Source organism: Panicum virgatum, chromosome 3K (assembly GCF_016808335.1).
Source record: "Panicum virgatum strain AP13 chromosome 3K, P.virgatum_v5, whole genome shotgun sequence".
NCBI lineage: Eukaryota > Viridiplantae > Streptophyta > Magnoliopsida > Poales > Poaceae > Panicum > Panicum virgatum.
The window spans coordinates 18026765-18042903 of NC_053138.1; the positions used below are offsets into that span (position 1 = coordinate 18026765).

The following is a 16139-nucleotide window of genomic DNA, read 5'->3' on the forward strand; positions in this document are numbered from 1 at the left end:
AGGAGATGAGGCGGAGGCGGCGGAGCGCTCTAGTTTTGAATTTGCATGTATGTGAATTGGTGTTATAATGATATTCCGTTGGAGTTTCAATGTGTGCACGAGGGGTTTGGTTTCTATAGGACGTGACTTTTTATCTTTTTTGGCAATATATACGTGAGCGCTCCACGGGACTGATGGCTCATTTAATACATGTCATGTCTTGATGGGGCAAGTAACCGCGCCCGTCTGCCATCGCTGCAGGTCCATATGCTCTGTTGTGCGGTTGGTGGTGTGCCACGCGGTGCGATCATCTCTCGATTTCGTCGGTCCGTCCTCCGCTTCCTCCAGCCCTACACTCTATTTATGTTCCCCTCACCTGGCTCAAAGCAAGAACTCGTGCCACTCACTCTGCTAGACTGCTACGTACAGCCAACAGCTTGGCTACACAGCCAAGAGATAGAAGCCATGAAGAAGACGGTCGTCCTGTACCCGGGCCTCTCCGTCAGCCACTTCGTCCCCATGGTGCAGCTCGCCGACGTCCTCCTAGCGGAGGGCTACGCCGTGGTCGTCGCGTACATAGACCCCACCGTGAAGGGGGGCATGGGCTTGCCCGCCGTCGTCGACCGCCTCGCCGCCTCTAAGCCGTCCGTGGCCTTCCACAGGCTCCCTCGCATCCAGGACGGCCGCGCCTTCGCCCACGGCGCCGATTTCCTCGCCAGCTACCACGACTACGTGGGCAAGTTCGACGAGCACCTCCGCGACTTGCTCCTGTCCATGCCGCCCGGCAGCGTCCACGCCCTGGTCGTGGACATGATGTCCGTCGGGGTCCTCGGCAGCGTCGCCGGCGAGCTCGGGATCCCGGGGTACACCTTCTTCCCCTGCAGCGCCTCCACGCTCGCCACGTCCGTCCAGGTCTTGGCGATCCGTGCGGAAGGCCGGCCTAGTCTCGGAGAGCTGGGAGACGCGCCTCTCCACTTCCGTGGCGTCCCGCCCGTGCCGGCTTCCCATCTCACCGAAGAAGTGTACCAGGATCCGGGGAGCGAGGCGTATAGGGCGATGGCCAACATGTTCAGCGGGATACGAGAAGCCCACGGAATTCTAGCCAACACGTTCGGGTCGCTCGAGCCCCGTGCGGTGGGAGCTCTTGGTGACCCACGGTTCTCCCCCAAAATGCCTCCGCTCTACTGCGTCGGGCCGCTGGTTGCCGGGTCCGGCGAGGCGAAAGAAGAGGGAAAGCACGAGTGCCTGGCATGGCTTGACGAGCAACCAGAGCGCAGCGTGGTGTACCTCTGTTTCGGAGGCATTGGCGCCGGCAACCACTCGGCCGAGCAGCTCAAGGAGATGGCCATTGGCCTCGAGAAGTCGGGGCACCGGTTCCTGTGGGTGGTGCGAGCCCCTCCCCCCGACGACGACACGGACCAGCCGTTCGACCCCACCGCCGACCCAGACCTCGACGCCCTTCTGCCCGAGGGGTTCCTCGGGAGGACCCGCGGCCGCGGCCTCGTCGTCAAGCTGTGGGCGCCGCAGGCGGAGGTGCTCCGCCACGCAGCGACGGGGGCGTTCGTGACGCACTGCGGATGGAACTCGGTGCTGGAAGGGATCACCGCGGGCGTGCCGATGCTCTGCTGGCCGTTGTACGCGGAGCAGAAGATGAACAAGACGTTCATGGTGGAGGAGTACGGGGTTGGCGTGGAGGTGCTCGGGTGGCAGCAGGGGATGGTGAAGGCCGGGGAGCTGGAGGCCAAGGTGAGGCTGGTCATGGAGGGCGAGGAAGGCGAGCGCCTCAGGGCACGGGTCGCCGAGCACAGGGAAGCCGCGGCCTTGGCCAGGAAGGACGGCGGCTCGTCGCGCGCCGCGTTTGGCCAGTTCCTGTCGGACGCAGGCAGCCTCGCGCAGCCGCTGACACGCCCATACACATGTGCTTCCGGTTGACCCGTCATTGCATTTGCGCCGCAGCTGCTCAGAACTACTTTTAACTCTTAATCTCTCTTATAGTGTAATCATTATATTCGCCAACGCGCCTGCGCGGACTCCCGTTGCGGAGGCTACCCGCCCGGGTTCGATTCCCAGTCTGGGATCGCCCGGGTGTGGCACTGGGGTTTATCCCCAGAGAGGGTACCGGGGTGTGTGTGTGCGTGCGTATATATAGGTGTGTGGTGTGTGTGTGCATGTGTAAGTCCTGGTAGGCGCGTCTTCGGACTTCCCGGCAGCCCATTTGTGTTGAGCGCGCGGTCAGCGTGAGTGTCCAACTGAGTTCTTAAATGTTTCCCAGTACTCCTGGGTGCTTTCAAAAAAAAATAATCATTATATTCATCATTACATGAAATTACAATGATATGATTATTATAAGACAGTTTTTATTGTACAAGATTAATCGTAGGGCAAAATTTTTAAAGTTTGAATCTTGAATTACATGTGCGCCTTGTATATTGGTACAGAGGGAGTAGTTTTTAACGTGGTGTTTCTTCTTTGTATCTAAAAGATTAGAATTCATTTTGGTTGTTTTGTGCTTACTCACTCCGTCCCATGAACATGCAATTCCATGTTTGAAAAAAAATCTCATAAGCAGTGCAATCCTAGAGAATAATCTTAAAAAATTGTCTATTCCAGTGATCAGGTTTAATTTGCATGTTAAAACTAACCACACGTGGCCAAAACACTATGAGTGAAATTTTTTTCCGATCCCGACCGGTCGAGAGCAGTCGGATAGTGATTCAAATATTATTTTTGGATATCCAGATATTTTTTTGGATATCCGATACAAATTCGGATAGATTATTCGGATATCGGATTCGGATATAATATGCGTAATATCCGTCGGATATTGGATATCCGGTCGGATAATCCGAATAGGTGATTCGGATATTAAATTCAGATAGTTTATAATATACATATATTTTAATAAATATTAAATTTAAATTCTAAAAATTTATAACTAATTCATTTTAAATAAAAAAAATACAAAATTAGTACCAAAAATTTTGTAAAAATATAATCGACCTACTACCACTACTCTAGTTTTACAATACAAAATATATACATAAATAAAAATTGAATTTGTCTCTAAATTCATTTCAAAATAGAGAAATATAAAATTAGAGCAAAAAATTTTCTAAAAATATAATCTACCTATTGCCACTCTAGAGAATATGAATCTTATTTATTCTTAGTCTAGTTTAAGAACTAAAATCAAACTTTAGCAATAATTCGACATTCTATTTTAATAAAAACTCAATATCATATAATATATCAAACTAGAGCGAGTTCATCAAACTTCTCTGAAGTCAATATCCAACATGTGACAGCCCATTGATTTAATTAATTTACACCTAAGGTAAATTAAAAATCACTATGGTGATGTTGTAATCTCCAATGCAAAATTTAAGGGGATCTATATCTTCTTGTTGTTTTGGATAATTGGAGGTAGTCAACAAAACTTCAAACCTGACAACAATTAGAGGTAGTCACAAGATGTGTATACCCCATAAACAATCATTATTAATATGGTACACACATAGTAGATAATCTCTATGTCCGAAACATAGAATAGATCTCTCAGTAGTAGGCAAATAAATTGATGTCATAGGCACGGTCTTTAGGCTGATATATTCACATGAATATACCGCAGCCAATGCCTAAGACTCTACTATCTATGTGTAATCTTTAATAATGAATTATGGTAGTCACTGTAAAAGTATACCGTTCGTATATTTCCAAAACACTTATTTGGGAGAACACAATGTAGGTAATCATCAAGTTTAAAATAAATGTGATGTAGACCTCCAGCAATGGGCAAATAATCCCTGCCATAGGCACGGTCTCTGGGCTGAATAATTCAATATGAATTAAACACAGCCAATGCCTAGGACTCCATTACTTGTGTTAGGATCCCAAATGTATCCAAAATATAGATATAACAATTTTGCATAACCCCTCAATAATTAAGAAATTCTTAATTAAGAGAAACAATCTTTGTTAAAATGTTACTTATAGAAAAATAACCAAATTAACAATATTAACAAAGTACTCTACCATATTGATACTGTTTAATTCAGATATTAAAATAGAAAATTTACTAAGCACATAGTGCTATAGATGAATAGTGGCATAATTTGCACAAATCCTGTAGGGATCGAAGCAAATTTCCATATTTTATGTTAGCCTTACTAGCAAAAATAGTTTGACTGCCATTTTGCCTTTCTAGACTGGGCTAATATTAGCCTAAATACAATCGTCATTAATTAAGCATCACTTAACTAAGAGGATCCAATTTTATTGCAATTAAAATAATTGCCAACCAACAAAAATGATAAACTATTTATGTTTACATATACAATTTTTTGGTCTCAAGAGCAGACAATGTATAGTAGTAAAAAATCTACCATACAAATTCTGTTAGAGTCCATAACTAAAACAGAAAATCATAGACACAGAAAACCTTTGTAAACTTTAAACAATGAATATCTCCGCAATATAATATCTTATGATGCAATTTCTTAAAACTCGTATGTTTCAGAAACTATCTATTTACTTTAGGTAAATAATTTGCATCATAAGGCATTTAAACACAAGGTCTAAAAATAAGCATTTATATCATAAATTATAAATGCAATATATTGCAGTGTTATATCTAGTCTAGAGGCTAAAACAGAACATCTAGGGCCGCAAATATACGCACAACGGGATAATCTAAAATGTAAATAGATAAAGTTCTAGAGATTTTCCTGCAAAATTGCATGGGAGATAGGGGAAGAGGGCTTGGCTCGGCCTGTTGGCCTGCTCCGGCATGTGGGCTGTGGCCCGTAGCAGCCCATGCCGGCCTGGCCGCGGTGGCCCGTATAAGGGCCTCGGGGCGGTTAGGGTGTAAACCCGAACCGCCGCCGCCCCTCCGCCCCAAGCGCCGCGGCCCCTGCGCGTGGCGTCGCCGCCGCCTGTGGGTGCCGCCGGTGAGCGCCGCGCGCCGCCATGTCCGTCGCTGTTGCCAAGCGCCGCGAGTCGTCGCTGCCGTGCGCGCCCCTGTCCGCACCTTCCCTTTCTCCTCTGCTCCCATCTGTGCCTGCCCCCATGCGTGCCGGCGTTGCCGGCCGCCGGTCGCCGACCGTGACGCAGGCCGCCGGGCGAGGGGGTGGTGTTCGAGAAGGTGCCGGCCGCCGATGGCGTTGATGCGAGTGCCAGTGATGCGGCGATGCCGCTGCTGGTTGGGGTGGAGATGCCGAGGGCGCTGGCGAGGCCGCCGATGGTGGGGATGCGGCTCCGGCGAGGATGTCGCCGATGTTGTTGGTGGTGCGGTCGTAAGGCGAGGCACCCATGATTGCAAAGAAACGTAAGATGCAGTTTCTGTTCTTGTTGAAGTTTAGGCCTTTTGGCCTCATTACTCGTGCCGTGGTTGTGCAGAGCATCTTCTTTGCGAGAATATTTGCCATGTTGTTGCTTCGAGATGCCGAATTGCTTCAGCGAGTTCTGTTTGCGTGGCCCAATGATGAAGTCGAGTTCTTCCCGGCAAGTGTGCTTTCTTCTTTGCGTTGCAAGAGTTCTGTCAAGTTGTGTCTAGAGGACTAGAGCGTGCGTGAACAGGGATGTGAGAGTGACATGCCCTCCGGCGTGTTCTCGTCTCCGTTCTTGCCATGGTGTTGCCGAGGATGGCCTCTGCATCTTCGTTGCCGAGTGTGAGGCCTCTTGTTCTTGCCTTGTCGCTCAGGGTAGAATCAAAGTGCGTGATAATGTGTTAGAAGTGAAAGAGAATGGAATGATTAGCTTCTCATTGATAGGATTGATTACATATTTATACAAGTCCAAAGGGCATGGTGTCCCTTGAGATTGGCCTTTTTGAGTTGGCCCTTTCGAGATTAGTAACTTCCTGATGACATCCTAGTGATGTCATTAAATCTAATTAAATAATTACAGAAATTGATCACTAATCTATTTTTTCATAACAAAATTGATATCTCCTACATATTTATGCATTTATGCATGTAATAAATTAGAATGTCAATGTCATGTAATTGAGTGCTTAAAATGGTATGCCATCTATTGTTAATGTGGTTAATCAAGCACGATTTAAGTTCAAATCTAGCCTCAAAAATAGACGAATCAATTCGAGTGCTTCAAGTATCATCAATGTAACAAGTTATAATATTGTATAATTCAGTATTTACAATCTAAACTATGTGGCAAGTTAGAATATCAAGTAATCGAATCTCTCTCGTCTATATAATCGTTGGAAAAGTGGTTTATTAGTTGCTTCCTTAAGTATAATTTAATTAGAATTTGAAATCTTAGGATGTTCGAGTGTTACAACATGTGCGATATAGATAAATGTTGCCTTTACTCGATATCTGAATAAACATTCGTGCCCGACTTGATCTGTATCCAGTCCATTCTGTATTCGATACACATCTATTCATATTCTTAACCTAAGTAATTAGAATCCGTATTTGTATCCGAGACTATCCGTGTTCGAATCCGAATCCGATAAAAAATATGAAAACAAATACAATATCGACAATATTCATCCGTATCTAATCCGTTTACATCTCCAATACCACTAGTCTATCTGAAAAAAGCTAGAATTACACTCTTCATATAGGAGCGGATCTAGCGATGGGTCTAGGAGGGCTCCAGCCCCCTAGGACCCCACAAACAATGGAGCCCCCCTTGAGCCTCTGTCCCCTCCATTCTTAAGGATAAAGGAGGAAGAAGGGGAGAAAGGGAGAGGAAGAAGAAAATCAGCCCCTTAATCTATTTATGGATTGGCCACTGCCTTCATAGTAGGAAGGAGGGGGGGGGGGGGGAGTAGCTGTGCATAGTGTGGGAAACTTTCTGTTCCTTGCTCTTTTGCTCTGGTTCACCGACGCTGCCAATCTCAGCCACCGCGATGGTCCTCGGCTGCTCAGCTAAAGATGACGTCGTAACATCTTGTGACATTTTATTCCAAGAAAAAACATCTTATGACAACATTGTTCATGATTAACCAACATTTAAAAGGGAGCGGTGCGCGGCCTCGCCGATGCACCCACCATCCGTCCTTGAATTGCCTCTCTACCACATGGAATTATTGCCCTCCTAATCGAAGGACCACAACACTGGTTCTTTTTAGATCCTTCTCTGCGTCCAGATCATCGTTGTCCACCAAAGCAAGAACTTGGGCTTGGGCTACTCCCAACTCCCAATTTTAAGACAGGAAAGGTGCATCCTCTGCTGCAACTAGCCACAGAATTGCAGCAAAGCTAGGCCATGAAGAAGACCGTGGTTCTGTACCCCGGGCTCTCCGTCAGCCACTTCGTCCCCATGCTGCAGCTCGCCGACGCCCTCCTGAACGAAGGCTACGCCGTCAAGGTGGCCCACATCGACCCCGCCCTGAAAGGGGACATCGCCATGGCCGCCGTCATCGGCCGCGCCGCCGCCTCCAGGCCGTCCGTCACCTTCTACGAGCTCCCACGGATCCAGGACCCTCCCACCGTCCTCCACGACGCCAAGTTCCTCGCCACGTACTCCGACCTCCTAGGCCGCCACAACGAGCGCTTCCACGACTTCCTCCGCTCGCTGCCTCCCGGCAGCGTCCACGCGCTGGTCCTGGACGTCCTGGCCGCCGAGGCGTTGGGCGTCGCCCAGGAGCTTGGGATCCCGGCCTACTCCTTCGTCCCCACCAACGCCTCCGCCTTCGCCATTTTCTCCCAGCTCCCTTCGATCCGCACGGAGGGCCAGCCGACCATGAAGGAGCTCGGAGACACGCCTCTCGATTTCCATGGCGTCCCACCCATGACGGCCTCTCACATCCACACCGAAAGCCTCGAGGACCCGGAGAGTGAGAAGGTGCTGCTGGACATGCTGGTCGCGACACAGCAACGAGCCAACGGCATACTCGTGAACACGTTCCTGCCCCTGGAAGCTCGGGCGGTGGGCGCGCTCAGGGACCGGCGGTGTTTCCCCACGATGCCTCCGGTCTACTGCGTCGGCCCATTCATCGCGGAGGCCGGTCTGGCAGGGGAAAAGCATGAGTGCCTCGCGTGGCTGGACAAGCAGCCGGAGCGCAGCGTGGTGTACCTCTGCTTCGGCAGCGTCGGTGCCGGCAACCACTCGGAGGAGCAGCTCAAGGAGATCGCCGCCGGCCTGGAGAAGTCGGGCCACCGGTTCCTGTGGGTGGTGCGGGCGCCTCCCCACGACGATCCGAAGAGGCCGTTCGACCCGCGCGCCGACCCGGACCTCGACGCGATCCTGCCGGCGGGGTTCCTGGAGAGGACCCGCGGCCGCGGCCTCGTCGTCAAGCTGTGGGCGCCGCAGGTGGCGGTGCTCCAGCACAGGGCGACGGGCGCGTTCGTGACGCACTGCGGCTGGAACTCGGTGCTCGAGGGGATCACGGCGGGTGTGCCGATGCTTTGCTGGCCGCTGTACGCGGAGCAGAAGATGAACAAGGTGTTCATGGTGGAGGAGTACGGGGTCGGCGTGGAGGTGCTCGGGTGGCAGCAGGGGGTGGTGAAGGCCGGAGAGCTGGAGGCCAAGGTCAGGCTGGTGATGGAGGGCGAGGAAGGCGAGCTGCTCAGGGCACGGGTCGCCGAGCACAGGGAAGCCGCGGCCATGGCCATGAAGGATGGTGGCTCGTCGCGGGCGGCGTTTCGCCAGTTCCTGTCAGACGTAGGCAAACTCAGGCTGAGGTCAACACGCTGATGAATCGTTGGCGACGTGATTATTATTACATGAATTATGTGCCACGCTCTTTGAACGGTGGAAATAAGCTATCGAGTGCATACTTGGAATTTTCTTCATACTCTCTCTCCGTTCAAATTATAAGTCATTTCATTAAATTTTTATAGAAACACAAAAAATCTATGATTTGGGATGGAGTACATCATATGCCTTGTTAGTATCTTATAAGCTCTCAACTCGCTAGTACAACAATGTAATAATAATGTATTAGATCGTGTGCATCACACAATGTAAAGAACGAAATAATGTGTCATTTTTGTGAATTACTTCCCAATTCTTGCTAGTTCAATGTATCGGCTATAATCCGCATTGGAGTCACTCATGTTTTTATTGTGCCATTTAGTAGTGTACGCTCGTTGTACATGTGGTATTTGAGCATTTCGATCTTCTTTGTTTGTGTTTTGCTGATGCATATAGTTTATAGGAGATCGGTCTACAATGTTGCTTTTTTTATAAACAAAAAAAATCCCTCGCATAGTATCGGATGAACCCTAAATCCCTTATATGCCACCGTCGCTGATTGTGGAAGGATCCAAAACAATTGAAAAACCTTCCTCACCTAAAAAATTGCAGCATAGAAGGATTATAAGTTTTCTCGGTGGCATAGAAGGAACTTGCCCTTCTATAAACTAGTCAATAAATTGACTCATGCTCCTAAATTGGCTAATAATTATGAAAGATTATAAGAGTTAGATTTATAAATATATTTGAGGCTCACAGGTTATTAGAATTGCTTGTCTCTGCAACACATGCTCTCTCTCTCTCTCATTTGTTCGTTTCTGGCACAATACACGTAGATACTTTATTTTTATTTATTGTGGTATATTTTATCTTTATTGATTGTGATATATTTTATTTACAAATAGCCCATCAACCAATTTGCACGGGCAAGTAATTTAAGAGACATAATTTATAGAAATCTATGGATAAATGTGGGGCTCAAACATATTCCAGTTGGGCCGTTGTTTAAAAATTTTTGCTGTAAAAGTCCAGTGGTGTAAGCTAAATTTAATTCGGATATATTTGATTTAAACTTCATTTATCATTTCAAACTCTCTTACATGTGAGAAAATGTCACTTTTTTGCATGCATGCACCAAAAGGAGCCGAGCGAGCAAAATCAAAGGATTGGCTGGGCTCAGAAAACTTAAATCACAGAATAATTTAAACAATGGCAATTCTGTCGTTTGGGTGCGCGCGCGGGCGTGGGTAGGTGACGGTGTTCATGCATGCACCCGCAGATGGGGCCAGTCGCGAGCGTCCTGTATAGAGGTTGTTTGATATGATGGTTGTCAAGTTTCTACCCAAGGGGGAAAAAATCGCTGAGAATCACCTTTTGCGAAACAATTTCTGCATGCACGAACGAGTCCCTCTGCACTGCAGTTGCTGCAAAGGAGACCCATCCGTACTGGTTGTGAGCTAGCTGTGAGCCTGTGACCGACGACACAGATGAGCCGGGCGAGTGGCCGGCCGTTGCCGTCGCGTGTTTTGGAACAGGGACTAAAAAAATATTAGAGACTTTTTAGTATTTAGAAGTATTAAATAAATATTAATTATAAAACTAACTGTAGAATCTAATGAGATATCTTAATCCATGATTAGCGAGTGGTTACTGTAGCATCAATGTAGCAAATTATGAATTAATTAGGCTAAGTAGATTCGTCTCGCGAAAAAGCACTCAACTGTAAAAAATATATTTATAAACAGATTTTATTTAATACTATAAAATAGTAAAATTACTTTTGATGTGATAGAGACTTCTGAAAAAAATTGGAACCAAACAGGACCTGAATCACATGTCTATCTACCTATATCCACCTCACAAATTCTACTTTTAGACCTACTTAGAAGTAGCAAATGTTTAAGAGGATGGCAGACTGAAAACGTGTCTACCGCCCGTTCAATCACGAGACCGCGCTCCCCTTCGCGTGGTTTTTTTTTCACCGTGGGGAATTCTACCTGCCCACGCGTACCCACCCAACCCCGCCCGTCTATCACGCCGCCGCCCCATCGCGACGCGCCTCCCCGACGAGGCGATGACGCCGCCTCCCATCGACGCCCCCTCCTCCCTCGCAACACCGCCTCCCCCCGACGCCCTCCGCCCCAACTCGCATCCCTTGCCAGATCTGCATCGCCGCGGTGTTGCCCGGCCGGCGTGCGCTGCGCGTAGCTGCCCTCAGGGCCGGCGGTCCGGTGGCCGTGCGTTGCGGCCGGCTGATCCGGCGTCCGCGCCCGGCGTGCGGCCCTGCCGCCGTTCGCTTCCCTCAGAGGCGGCGGACCTTAGGGCCGCGCGCCGTGGGGGAAGGGCGCGTCCGCCGTCCAGCGCTCCAGGGCGGGCCGCGTGCGGCGCTGCAGGGCGGCCGGCTTGCCGTGCGCCCTCCGCGCAGGACTGGGCTCGGCGAGCAGATCCAGCAGCGTGCGGCGGCGGCGGGGCGGGCCCGCGGCAAGCAGCACGAGCAGCGCGGCGGCGACTCTGGGGCGCGGCGAGTGGCGCCCGCAGTCAGCGGCGGTGGCTCGGGTCCGCACCGAGCAGAGGTTAGTGACCTGCTTACCGGCCGGGAGCTCTCGAGGTAGGGCAGGAAGCGGCAGGCGGCAGCATGGCGGAATATCCCAGGGGTGCGCGGTGGCTTTGACCGCTCCGCCTGATGAGCACAGCCGCGGCAGGCCGGATCCATGGGAACCATCGCCGACAGCCTACGATCTGCTCCCATGGCCACAGTTTATCCATGGTATGTATCATGTCGAACTCTGGAGAAAATTCTGCCAGTTCACGGACGGGTGGGGCATCCTCTTGTGATATATGTGCATCTATCATCTGGAGTTGAAGGTATGTATCTGATTTTTGTGTGGGATTTGCTGGTACACATGATAATTTGTCAATTCGTTTCTCCATTCTAAGCACAGGTTCTAATGGGACGACAATGGTTGGGGCCATCATCTTCTGATCTATCTAGCTTATCAAGAAATATGTATCAAACCTTCTCTTAGTTTTGGCCACCGATCATATTGTGCAGATTTACTTTGTTGTTTTGATCTGTATTACTATGGTGGGAAAAGGTGCCATTTTTGGGGATTGGAATTCAATGTGGTCTATGTATTATTTTAACAGATATGTAATTGCTTGCAAATAGAAATGAAAGGTTGAATGCTTAATTTTTTGGTTAGGGTTTCATTTTAGTGCACAAATTTCATCTTCCCTAAACATTTTCTGAATGAAAGAACACGTTAGTTGATATGTTTAACAATAATAATTGTTGCCCATTGCCATTATAAGAATGCTACAATATTACCATTGGTCCATTGATTTTATAATAATGCTACGAACATTTATTAGAATCATTTGATGTGGCAGGCAGGTAGCAGCGGCGCACCCAGGCCACCGATGGCCCCAAAACCAAGCAACATTTGATGACGACCACAAGCTTAGCCACTGCACCGTCAGCAGTCCACCGGTCAATCATCCCCGTTCTCAGAATCCTCTTCCTCCGCTCCATACCTAAAGGTAAAACCCCCCGCTATGCTTCCTCTCCTATTTTAATCCACGATCAGGTGGATTTAATTGGAAGTTGATGGATGGCCACGACCCTAATGTGTTGCACCTCCCTGAAAGCTTCCATTCACTCTCTCATCTTTTGATATTCAAAGGATCCAGTGTAGCGAATTATGGAATTTGCCTTTCTGTAAATCCAAGGTAGTGAATTGCATGTCGAATCTCTATGAATTTAACATTGGCTACTAAAATAACTTTCAGTTATAACACGCGTCACTATGATTCCTGACCTAGGATGCAGAGATCATTTATATGGTGCTGCATCTATTATGTGAGTTGATATATTGCTGACTTCTATTAGCGTCAATAGTAATAGTAAAAGAATATATAAAAATTGTTGGAAAGAAAGATTGATGTGAATTTTGTTTGGAAGCTGCATCATTTTGTTTCTCATAAGCTCTATGATTCGGGCGCTGTAGGTGTCCACCATTGTCCTAGGTGATCTGTCCATGCACTAAAGGAGAGAGGTCTGATCATTCTTGCTCTATTAAGTGCAGCTACCATGGATCCCCGTTTGAGTGAGTGGACATGCTCTGGAGCTAGCCGAATTACGATACGCATCCTGTGCTCATCACAAGGTGGCAGCACGCAGCAGTTTCTGTGCTCTAAGGACATGATCGTGATCCACTTTGGCATCCTCGGACTGCATTGACATCATAGCTTCAGAAAATATAGAATAAAAAGAATCTTATAAATATTATATAGCTCAATTCGCAATTTCATTTACATTTCCAAAGAAGTGGATACTTTTTTTTTGTTGAGATTTGGTAGTACCTATCAGACTTAATGCCTAAAAGTCAGATAAAAAACAATGTCATTTGTTTTTATTATTTTTGAGGACTAGCAGGGAATTGATTGTTCTCTCTTCTGAATGCTTTCAGGTTCCGAAGACTTCCTAACTCATAACAAGTGGAGTTATGGCAGCCATTGAATCAACTATGATGCAATTCTATTTTTTTTAATATTTCTTGCTTCTGAAATAAAACATGTACTCAATATAGGAATATTTTACTGCTGCCGCTTGCCTGCATCAATCAGAGAGCAGGTGGAGAAAGGGAGGAAGATATCATTGCTGTATTTCATTTGTTTACATGATGTTACTTACAAAGCTTCAGGGCGTTGCTTAATTTCATCATCTGACATTTATTCAATTCATTGCGAAATTTCTGTCTAACAAAGTTCAGACTATAGGTTAGGAAAAATTACTCTTATCTCCTTTTTGCTATAATGTATGTTGGAATGGTATCTTTTAAATAAATACTGCGCCATTGCTCTGTGTACCAGGGTGTTTTTTTGAATAATAAGCTACAAACATAACATGCTTCATAATTTATACACAAATCTATTAAGCTAATATGATTATATATAGAATATATTTGTATATTATTATTGGTCATATGAGAGATACTGTTATGATCGGCAATGTCTATGCACGCCGACGTCGTGGCTGAAGCAGTTCCACTAGAACATCAAGTATTTGAAATTGCAGCGTAGTCTTGCAAGTGTGCGTGTCTCTATCTGTAACTAGTACATGTGTGTTTGGTTTGTAACTTCTATCTGGCTATATAGCCTGAACGTGTGATTAATGTCAGTTACGCTTAGAGATCAGTTTGATCTCAGGTGCCCCCTGCATCTCCCTCTGTTTCCTTGCATCTTCCCCACGCTCCTCTGCAGTTACGTCCGCACGGTCGCCGGCCGTCAGGACGGTGTCCGCTCCGCGCCGCCGCCGGCCGTCAGGACGGTGTCCGCTCCGCGCCGCCGCCGGCCGTCAGGACGGTGTCCGCTCCGCGCCGCCGCCGGGATCCTCGTCCCCGGCCTCCGGTGTCCCACTCCTACGCCTTGAGAGGACAACGCCCTGACAATCTGGTATCAGTCATCTCCACGATGTCTGGGACCTCCGCCGCAATTTCCTCTGCAGTCGCCGCTGCTTCCGCCGCGATTTCCTTTGCAGCCGCCGCCGCTTCCGTTTCCAGCGCTCCACCGCCGATTTCCGCCCCGCCCAGCACCAACCATCACCAGCCTCCATTAACCCCGCCGCCTCCACACCCACAACCTTCTACCACTACTGCTCCGACCTCCGATGGCTCCTCTGCCCTGCACACACTAACGACCGCCATCTACGGTCTCCAGCGGCAGATGAGCCAGTTTGCGACTCGTCTGGCCACCGTGGAAGGGCGGCCACTAGTGTTCCCCGGCGAACCGTCAGTCTCCATGCGCGGGATTGTCCACGCCGGTGCGCCCCCACCACCGCCGGCGTACCCACCACTCGGCATGCCGGGCTACGGCGGGATTCCACCCCAGCAGCCGTCCCCGTCTGTGGTCGTCCACAATGAACCTCCACACCACTCTGTGCCAATAACCCAGATCCCATTTCCCCACTCTTCTTCACAAATCCCAAATTTCCAGCCACCACCCCACGATACCTATGATGAACATGAAGATGGCGTCGCCGTTCCACGCTACCACAAACTGTCGTTTCCGACATTTGATGGCAAAGAAGACCCAATTGGCTGGCTCAATCGGTGTGACCACTTCTTCCGGGGTCAGCGAACTCGTGAGGCCGACAAGGTGTGGCTGGCAACATTTCATATGACCGGCGTCGCACAACATTGGTTCTATATTCTAGAACGTGATGCCGGAGACATCAGTTCCATTTCCTGGCCGGTGTTCAAGTCTTTGTGCCAGCAGTGCTTTGGACCACCTCTCGGCACCAATCATTTCGCCGAGCTTGCGCGTCTGCCATTCCGTGGTTCTGTCTCTGACTACCAAGTCGTTCCAAACGCGATTGGCACACGCGGGTCCTCTGTCCGCGGAACAACAGGTTCAGCTTTTCACTGGGGGACTACCGCAGCCGCTCCGCACTGACGTCGAGTTGCAAGCTCCTCAAGATCTGCAGCGCGCCATGGCGTTGGCGCGCGCGTTCGAACGCCGCTCGTCTGCACTCTCGCCATCTACCTTCAGCCTCACGTCAAGACTGCCACCTCGCACTACTGCACTTTCCTCTACTCCAATAGCAGTCACGATGCCCACTTCTGCGGCAGGTTCAGTCACCGCTCCAGCCCCACCCCGGCTTCTTCTCCATCTCACACCATCCGAGATGGCCGAGCGCCGGCAGTAAGGACTCTGCTATAATTGCGATGAACAATACACACGTGGCCACAAGTGCCCCCGGCTGTTCTACCTCGAGGTGACTGACCTTGAAGATGATGACACTGGTGTGCCAGCAGAAGAGACTCACCAGGAAGAGCAGCTCCCGCTCATCTCACTACATGCAATTGCAGGCTTGACAACTAATGACACGATGCACGTTCGTGTCAAAATTGGAGAACATGAGCTCACAGCATTGCTTGATTCTGGTTCCACTTCCAATTTCATCAACAGGGACGTTGCTCATCAAATTGGCCTTCATTTTCATGACAGCATGGGTGCTAGTGTCATAGTGGCCAATGGTGACCGAGTTAGATGTCAAGGCCTAGCTCGTGATGTAGCAACCAGAATTGGCTCCGATTTTTTTTCCGTGGAATGCTACGCAATCCCCCTTGATTGTTTCGACATGGTGCTTGGCATAGAATTCCTCAAGCACTTGGGTCCAATTCTCTGGGATTTTGATGAGCTGTGCATGTCCTTTTGGCATCGTGGCCATAAAGTGCTGTGGAGAGGCATTGGATCCCCGCAAAGAGAATTGCCTCCTGTGAATCGGCTTTATTCCCTCAGCGACACAACACATCCATTACTTGAGCCGCTTCTGGAATCTTTCACAGATGTTTTTGAGCCACCTACTGGTTTACCACCAGCCCGAGAATGTGATCACCGCATCCATCTTCTTCCAAACACTGCACCAGTGGCCGTCAGGCCCTATCGCTACCCACATCTTCAAAAAGATGAATTAGAGCAGTAGTGTAACACAA

The 16139-nt window shown here is 48.8% G+C and overlaps 2 protein-coding genes and 2 long non-coding RNA genes across 4 annotated transcripts; all 4 read left to right on the top strand.

Moving 5' to 3' along the window:
- The first annotated feature begins 360 nt into the window (after positions 1-360).
- On the top strand, positions 361-2305 carry LOC120698047 (anthocyanidin 3-O-glucosyltransferase 2-like). The gene has a single exon (XM_039981494.1). It carries the CDS (start codon positions 445-447, stop codon positions 1909-1911), a length of 1467 nt encoding a protein of 488 aa, XP_039837428.1. The 5' UTR covers positions 361-444; the 3' UTR covers positions 1912-2305.
- A 2478-nt stretch (positions 2306-4783) lies between these two features.
- Positions 4784-5803, top strand: LOC120698048. The gene is made up of 2 exons (XR_005684691.1): positions 4784-5302; positions 5374-5803. It is a non-coding gene; the product is annotated as an uncharacterized LOC120698048 (long non-coding RNA).
- Positions 5804-6994: 1191 nt separating this feature from the next.
- On the top strand, positions 6995-8945 carry LOC120698049 (anthocyanidin 3-O-glucosyltransferase 2-like). The gene has a single exon (XM_039981495.1). It carries the CDS (start codon positions 7213-7215, stop codon positions 8641-8643), a length of 1431 nt encoding a protein of 476 aa, XP_039837429.1. The 5' UTR covers positions 6995-7212; the 3' UTR covers positions 8644-8945.
- A 1646-nt stretch (positions 8946-10591) lies between these two features.
- On the top strand, positions 10592-13405 carry LOC120698051. Its single transcript, XR_005684692.1, has 2 exons — positions 10592-12183; positions 13113-13405. It is a non-coding gene; the product is annotated as an uncharacterized LOC120698051 (long non-coding RNA).
- The last annotated feature ends 2734 nt before the right edge of the window (positions 13406-16139 follow it).